The 9,233-nt window shown below is 36.6% G+C and overlaps 1 protein-coding gene across 1 annotated transcript; it reads left to right on the forward strand.

The window, feature by feature from the left end:
• The first annotated feature begins 2,065 nt into the window (after window positions 1-2,065).
• On the forward strand, window positions 2,066-5,001 carry LOC110286905 (protein PPP4R3C1-like). The gene has a single exon (XM_021153557.2). The coding sequence runs from the start codon at window positions 2,135-2,137 to the stop codon at window positions 4,508-4,510; it is 2,376 nt and encodes a 791-aa protein (XP_021009216.1). The 5' UTR covers window positions 2,066-2,134; the 3' UTR covers window positions 4,511-5,001.
• The last annotated feature ends 4,232 nt before the right edge of the window (window positions 5,002-9,233 follow it).

The raw sequence follows: 9,233 nt of genomic DNA on the forward strand, positions 1-9,233 counted from the left end.
CACAGCTAAGGTCACCCTCATTGATTCTTGGGTATATCCATTAACCAAGGTCTCTGTCTTGTCCAGGAGATGCTTCCCACCTCCTTACCCCAATCATTGAAGATTTACACTCATTTTGATAGCCATCTAGTCATCTCTTTGGTCCTTCCCCACACCTGATACTGAACACCCCCATTCCCCTTGGAATCCTCCCTCCCTGCTAGATCCCTCCCTCTATAAGCCTCTTATGACTATTTTATTCCTCCTTCTAAGTGAGATCCAAGCTTCCTTGATTGGGCATTCCTTCTTGTTTAGCTTCTTTGGGTCTATGGAATGAAGCATTGTACCTATATTTTATGGCTAATATATATAATTACATACCATGCATATCATTTTAGAACTGGGTTGTCTAACTCACAGTGATATTCTCAAGTTCTATCCATAATCATGGAAAAGTTCATGACGTCTTGGATTTTAACACCTGAATATTGTTAGATGGTATAGATGTACCTGCCACATTTTATTTACCATTCTTCAGCAATGGACATCTAGATTGTTTCCTTTTCTGGCTATTATGGATAAAGCTGTTATGGACATAGTTAAGCAAGTGTCTTTGTGGGATGTTGGAGCATCATTTGGATATATACCCAGGAGTGCTAAATGTTGGTATGGAGGTAGAATTATTCCCAATTTTTTGAGAAAAATCCAAATAGATTGCCAAAGTAGTTGTACAAGTTTGTACTCCCACCAGCAGTGAAGGGTTCCCCTTGCTTGACATTCCCACGAACATATGCTATCTCTTGGGCTTTTGATCTTAGCCATTCTTATGGGTATAAGATGGACTCTCAGATTTGTTTTGATGTGCATTTCCCTGATGACTAAGGATTTTGAACATTTTTATTACATTTAATATTTTTATTGGATATTTTCTTTATTTACATTTCAAATGTTATCCTCTTTCCTGGTTTCCCCCCCTACCAGAAATTCCCTATACATATCCCCTCCCCTTACTTCTATGAGCCTGGTATACATGGGCACAGGGGAAAAATTACTGAACAGAACACCAATGACTCATGCTCTAAGATCAAGAATTAACAAGTGGGACTTCATAATAATAATGAATGGATATTATCCCTGAAGCTCAGAATACCTAACATACAATTCACAGACCACATGAAGCTCAAGAAGAAGGAAGACCAAAGTATGGATACTTCAGTCACTAGACTTCTGATTGCCAGGATGGCATACAGGAATGACTTTAGAAATTGCAAGACATCATAGAGCAATTATTTTAAAAAGAAGAGTATAGAAATGAAATAAGTTATACATGTCAATGCTCAATCTTAGCCAAATTTCACTCACTTTCTTTTTGACCAAGTACTTCTCAATAACAAAGTTCAAGATTAGGCAAAGGGAAACATTTAAGGAAATGTTTAACCGACTGAAAGCTGAAACTTCAGGCTTAGCAAAATTGACTAATGAAGGTGACATCTTTCCTTTCAAAAAATTATCTTCACTAAATATACAAACATGTGATAGAGGTTTCTAGGTATGGCATCTTGTCTGTAGATGATATATGTGTGCTTATGTGCCCTAGCCTTTCATTGACAGGCACTGTGAAGAGCAGACTTGACCAATACATAGGTAATTAAATTTTTTTTTATCCAAGGGCATAAGTACCACCCTTCTGATGAGTGAAAATAATTCTGAGAAACAAAATATGTTACAGAAAGCATATACAGTGTTTTCTAGGTTTCCATTATTAAGGTAGGGGAGGCATGTCCCTTCAACAGTGTCTGTTACATCATCACATTCTTTTTAGGCAGAATCTTGGGTGAATCACAAGATTCTTCAGGAACTAAGGCAGGCTCAAAACTCAAATGCTCCTGAGAGAGGTTGGTTGGTGATAGTTCATTAAGGGAGGATTGAGAAGTATCAGGGTCTTCTCCCCCAGTAATCCTAATGATTTTGGGCCCTCTCTTAACTTCTGTCCTTCATTTAACCCTCAGTAATCTGTTCTTTTATGATTTTTCAGAATTCGAACCACAGGCGACATTCCTGGTCAAGGTAGCAAATGATTGTTACTTCTGGCCAGAATATAAAAGCTGAAGCCTGCAAAAGGACGTGGCTTTGAAAAGCAAGGCCAGAGATCAATATGGACTATAAACTTCATAGAGTAAAAGTCTATGTCGTGGTGGAAAACAAGCAGTGGAAAGACATAGGCACAGGACAAATTTCATCCAAATACAGTGAACAGCTCCAGGGTGTGTGCCTGCTTGTTCACTCAGAATCAGATGGCTCACCAATTATTGAGTGCAAGATACATCCTAACGTGCCCTATCAGAAACAACAAGGGGATGTAATCATTTGGTCTGAAGCTAAGAACCATGGTATGGCAATACATTTCCAGGAACCAAATGGTTGTCAAGAGATCTGGGAAGACATCTGCAAAGTTCAAGGTAAAGATCCAAGTGTAGAAATCACACAAAAACATACTGATGACCTAGAAAATTTTGAAGAACTTCCACCACTCAGGAATCTGATTGAGATGTCAAACTGTGAACTCCATACCCTTGAAAACATTGTAAATTTCTTTCCTTGTATCGATGAAATGCCGAGCCACAAGGAAAAGCTGGTGCTGGCCTTGGAAAATGAAGGTTACATTAAAAAAATGCTACAGCTGTTCCACACTTGTGAAAAGCATCAGAACAAGGAAGGCTTACACCATTTGAATAGCACCATTAAAGGAATTCTGTTTCTAAATGATACTCGCTTGTTTAAGATCATGTTTTCTGATGAATTCATCATGGATGTGATAGGATGCCTTGAATATGGCCCTGGTTTAGATCAGCCAAAGCTGCACAGGAAATTCTTGACTCAAAATGTCAAATTCATGGATGTTGTGCCAATAACACACTCCAAACTTAGGCAAAAAATACACCAGACCTACAAAATGCAATATGTTCATGATATTATGTTGCCTTCCCTATTCATATCTGAAACAAATCATCTTTCTGAACTTACCACCATGATTGTTTTCAATAAAATTGAAATAATTACCATGCTGCAGAAAGATAAAACATTTTTGCTTGAAATTTTTGCACAGCTGAAAGATAACACTGTAGGTGATGAGAGAAGGCATGAATTATTATTATTCTTTAAGGAATTCTGTGCATTTGTTAAGACATTACAGCCTCATAAGAAAAATTCATTACTGAAATCACTGATGAAGCTTGGAATCATGAGTGCTCTGAAAGTTGTAGTGCACATGAGTGATTACCAAATGCAAGTAGTTGCTCTAGATATATTTGCTTATCTAGTCGAATATAGTCCATGCCTAGTCCGGGCATATGCAATGGAAGAAGCTCAGGGCAGTGAAGATAATGATGACCTTCTCATTAATATAATGATCAAACAAATGATCTGTAATTCTGATCCTGAATTTTCAAAAGGCATCATTTTGACAGCAGTTCTTCAAGCGCTTCTTAATCCAGAAAATATGTGTGTCACAGGTAAAGGATGTGACAGAAGGAAATTTCTGAATTTCTTCTATACCTATTGCATGAGTAACCTCATAGCACCAATTTTGTCTATAACAGTAGAAATTGACATCCATGATGATAATAGGGCTAACATCTGCCCTGATCATTATCAAAATGCACAATTCCTTGGAGCAGTTTTAGAAATACTAACGTTTTGTGTGCAACACCACTCAACGTACATAAAAAGTTGTATTTTGAGTAACAACTTGCTCAGTAGAATCTTGGTGCTGATGAATTCAAAGCACACTTTTCTAATTTTGAGTGCTGTCCGGTTTATGAGAAAGATGATTGGCCTTAAAGACAAAACTTATAATCTTTACATAATTAAGAAAAACCTTTTTGAACCAGTTGTAAATGCTTTTATGCTGAATGGAAATCGGTACAATATGTTAAATTCAGCTATCATTGAGCTATTTGAATTTATAAGAGAAGAAAACATCAAGAATCTTATTGCAAACATTGTTGAAAAATTTTTTATGGCTTTTGAATCAATTGAGTATGTCCAGACCTTTAAAGGGTTGAAAACTAAATACGAAGAAGAAAAGAAAAGAAAACGTCGAATAAGAAGACATTTACATAAAATAATCTACCCAAAAATATGTTGTCGACATGTCAAAATTATGAAGGTAAAAGTAAAGGCAGACATATGTTGTAGAAGAGTCAGAAAAAAAGGTGCTATTCTACCAATGAAAAATGATTTTCCAAGTCATTATGATATACTTATGAAAATTAGAGAAACAAATGAAAGTGAAAATGAAATAGAACACCCAAAAAGAAAATCATCTGAAGACTTTAAATGTTCCCCATCACATGAGGATGCTTCTGTTAACAGAATGAGTAGGTCACACTGTAGCAGCCTGGTTCCTTTAGTGGATTACCCATACGATACTAATGATGAGAATGATGATGATCCTTATGATAATGATGACAATGAAGATGAAGACAAAGATGAAGAACCCCCGAAAAAAAGACCTAATCTGAATTCATAAAATCATATAAGGCCTTCAATTCCTAAAATGCTATAGATATCACCAACTGAAAAATCCAACTTAAAAAATCTTTCCACTATGGACTTTAAATTATTGTATAATGTGGAGCAGAGTAATGAATAAGAGACCTCAATTTTATATAAATAAAATATCCTAAAATACAGATGCATAGTATAAAATAAACAGCAAATGAGTAATAACTTCTAATTAAGAACATTTCATTTTAGCAGCATGATTTGGGAGTAGGAAAGAGCTTGATAAAGTAATACAATTTTTACTAAGTTCTTTATAATTGAAATGGCTACAAAGTTTTTATTGCAAAACCTACTTTCTAAAAAGATCTAGCACTGACATTCTTTCCATAAATTGAAGTTTGTTTAAAGTATCATTTGTTTGTATGGAAGACAAAGTCACATTAAAGTAAAACTAAAGTGAGACTTTCATCATTTCTGTGAAGATTTAACAGAACTCCAACATTATGAATAATAATAAGGAAAAAACATTCAGTGCATTTTAGTATATATTGTCTTATATTAATAAAATGCTAAGAGCTAGATCCCTAAGGACCTGTTGTTGATGTAATTTTTTGGAGATAAGAAATCACAACTATAAGAATCAATATAGTATAATTTGTAATGTGGTTTCTATATGATTTTCAGGTGATAAAACATGATGCATCAAAAATACAGTTTATGAAAGTTAATGAAGCTTTGTTTTTTTCCTAGCAGTAGTAGTTACATGCTTGGATACACACACACACACACACACACACACACACACACACACATAAACACACATATATAACTCATGGAATGGTAGCCTTTAGCTTATGGCTCTAGAAAGAGGACCCAATAAATGACAATGGATGCATGGTAGCAGATGGCCAAGAAGCAAGCCATGGGGGTTGGGGTTTTTTTTTTTGGTGGTGTTGTTGGTTTTTTTTTTATGGCTTTTAGGTTCTTTTTAGGGTTCTAGAGGTGTAGAGATTTATTATTTTTTATAGGGTTTTAGAGTTTTTTAGGGTCTTTTTAGAGTTCTTGTGTTTTTATTTTTTTTTATTTTTTTAGGGTTTTAAAAAATGTTTATTAATTAACTTAAAGGGTTTTTTTAGCTTTTTATGGCTCTTTTAGGGTTTCTTTTAGTTTTTAGAGTTTTTAAGGCTTTAGGATTTTTTTTTAAAGTTTTAGGGTTCTTTTAGGGTTTTTAAGTGATTTTAGGGTTTTTTTTTCATTGTTTTTGGCGATTTTTTAAAAGGCCTTGGTGTTCTTTTATTATTATTATTATGGTTTGTGGGTTTTCTGGGTCTTTTTAGAGTTCTAGAAGTTTTTTTTTTTTTTTTTTTTTTTAGAATTTTAGGGATTTTTTTTTTTAGTGTTTTAGGTTCTTTTAGTTTCTTATTTTTTTAGAATTTTAGAGGTGTTTTTTAGGGTTTGTTGATTTTTTAAAGCTTCAGTTTTTTTTATTTTAAGTTTTTAGGGTTCTTAGGGTCTTTTCAGGTTTTATTTTAAAGGATTTAAAAAAAAATTTAAGTCTTTATGGTCTTTTGTTTTGTATTTTTCTTCACACAGGTGGCAGTTGCTATTTTGAGCTTGATATGGATGACAGGATATAGCAAGGTGCTTCAGTCTTTGTATATCATTAACCATCAAGAACACATGTCACTCAGTGAGCTGCTAGGCTACCACAGGGAAGGAGGTAGCTAGAGATCTTAAGGGTACATGAGGTAGGAAGAATAATGCCCCCATACTACTATAGATATTGAAATATTTACCCTCATCTCTGATTTGAATGTGTTTGCCCAAAAGTAATTTTCTGAAGATTAATTCCCAGGTGGGAATATATTTGGAAGAAATTGATTGGGTCAGGAGGGATAAATAATTAAACTATTTGTGCTGACTGAAGACAAGATGGGTTCAGTGTTATCATGTGTGCTCTTCATGAAAGAAAGCAGCATAGAAGGTGAGTATAGTTCAGAGAGGTACAGCCAGAGAGGTACAGCCCAGGAGGGACTCAGCCTTCTACTCTTGGCCTTAGGGATATAAGGGGACACTAGGTAAGGGATCCCTAGAAAGAGTGCCAGCAACTGCTTTTAGCTAGTGGCACCATTTTTAGAATCCCCGTTTTCTAGGGTGTAAAAGAAAACAGTATTACTATAATTTACTGAGTCTGGGGTCATTTGATACATCAGTGATCATCAACAAGGTGTAAAGGTGTGGACACAGGTAGGGGACTGGGAAGAAGCCTGTTCTTGGAACACACTTTGCCTTCAAGGGATGGAGACTTCTGCACAGCAACACTGGACAAACAATCTACATGGATAAGGGTATCCCCAGTGTGTCCAGATTAGTGGTTTCAAAACATGGGTTGAAACTCCTCTGAGTGCACAAACAACCCTTTCACAGGGGTCACATATCATATATCTTGCTTATTAGATATTTACATCACTATTCAAGACTATAAAATATATAAAATATAATTATGAAGTTGCAATGAAATGACTTTATGGTTGGGGAGCTGTATTAAAGGATCACAACATTTGGAAGATTGATGACCACTATTCCTGACCCCTCTAAAGCATGCCTGTCAGTATGGTCTGGAGGAATAATCCCCTTTATTCAATCAGGCAAACCCAGAAAAATCAAAACATCACCAAAAAGTTATGAAAGTTAAGCAGCTGTTGTACCACAGTCTATAAGCAGGGCATGCTGGCATCTTACACAAATGAGGTCAAAATTGAAATCACTGTCACACCATGACCATTCTCCAAATGAGAAGCAGAGGAGAAAAAAACATTTCCCTGGTGGTGATATCAGGAGGAAACCCTTGTCAGAATCACCTGCAAGAATTTTAAATACCTGCCCTAAAGTCTGGATTTAAGATTAAGTGAGAAACTTCCAAAACAAAAGGAAATGCAGAATCTTGGTGAAGTTGGAGAAACAAGAAAAAAAGCAAAGGGGAATTCACCAAATGAAAATAGACAGAAGAAGTAGGAATTAAAGACAAGTCTGGGCGAGATGAACAGTGAAGTGGAGATTAGAGCAGGCAGAAGGGACTAGGGAGATGTCTCACTGCTTAGGAACAGGGATGCTTTTGCAGAGGACCAGGATTCAATTTCTAGCACTCACAACCACCTGCAATTCTAATGCCAGAGGATCTGATGACCTCTTTGGCCAACACACACACACACACACACACACACACAAACCTACATCCCATAGAGATAATTTTTTTTTAATCTTTTAGAAAATAAATAAACAAAAAGGAGCCAATTATGGTGTTATTCCCCCTTTAATACACAGCCTCAGGCACAAAACAGAGCATGGGCATTATCATGGTTCTCACATATGTGGTTTCTGAAAGCCAGTTGGATATCCTTAATCTATGCTGCCACCTGAAAACATGTTGTGGCTGCCACCAAGAGCCATGTTGATGTATATGTCCTGGGTTTCTTCCTGAGTCCCTGTTGATATCTGAGGTTTGTGCTGCTGATAGTGTCCATGTTGGAGTCCATAGCCTTGATGTTGGAGTCCATAGCCTTGATGCAGCAAGGGTGGTGTTTATATCCATGTACAATTTTGCTACCAAAGGCTATGGGCATGTCCATTGTCTGTGGTACCACCTGAAGACATGTTGATGTCCATGGACTATGTTGCCACTAGAAACCATGTGGAAAACTGTGATCCATGATGCCACTGGATATGAAGGGCAAGGAAGGTTCTTTGACAGTGGTATCCGAGACTGCAGATTCTCAGTTGAGAATGAAAGACATAGGAATATTCTGTGTCAAATTCTCTTCCATATCCCAACCCACAATTAGAATATTCTAGAGAGAAAGCCATAAAAGTTATCTAAAAATAGTAATGAGAATGCTGAGGTACAGATCTTCACAGTTGACATTTCTGTGGGAGACAAGGGTGGGAGTAGAGAAGGACTCAGTTTTGTATAAGGGCCTGGACCCTGGGAGTTAGATCTTGCTCCACTGAGTGTATGAGGAACACAATTTTAATTTGGTATTGTTTTCTTTTCTCTTATTTTATTTTTGTTTGCTATTGAGGGGGATCAAATGTGTTTGGGTGTGCAAGGGAGGACTGGAAAGTGAATCTCATTGGGGTATATTAATTAAATTTCCAAATAAACAATAAAATGTTATATTAAAAGAGTCAGAAATACTCCATACTTCCCATGTTTGGTGTGCCACAAGAATACCAACCATAACATATATGTAGATGACCTAGCTCAGACCCATACAGGGTCCAAAATTTTTGCTTCTGTTTCTGTGAGCACATCTTTGTCCTGTTCAGTTGCTTCTGTGGTCTGTGCTCTCTTGGTGTCTTCAATCCTTTTTGTTCCTAGAATCCTTCTCACCTTCTTTAGGGTTTGAGTGAATGCATCTGTATTGGTCAGATGCTGGTAGAACCTTTCAGAGAACAGTCACATCTGGTTCCTGTCAGCAAGCACTTCTGGGCATCAGCAATCATGGTGTCTGCATATTGGATGGATCCCTAGGCTGGGCTGTCTCTGGGTGGTTTTGGTTTCAATTTCTGTTCCATTGTTATTATTGTTGTTGTTGTTGTTCCTGACTATCCTTTGGACATTTTGAGATCTGTGGGTGGCACCATCCCTCAAGTGGGGCTGTGCCTATCTACTGGAGGTAGTTTCTACAGGTTGATTTGAATTTCCCTGATGATTAAGAATGTTGACCACTTCTGAGATTTCTCAGTTG

Source organism: Mus caroli, unplaced genomic scaffold, assembly GCF_978045245.1.
Source record: "Mus caroli unplaced genomic scaffold, Mus_caroli_1 scaffold_5, whole genome shotgun sequence".
NCBI classification, from domain to species: Eukaryota; Metazoa; Chordata; class Mammalia; order Rodentia; family Muridae; genus Mus; species Mus caroli.

Coding starts and splice junctions, on each gene's coding strand:
- LOC110286905 (XM_021153557.2), top strand. CDS start 2,135: ATGGACTATAAACTTCATAGAGTAAAAGTCTATGTCGTGGTGGAAAAC.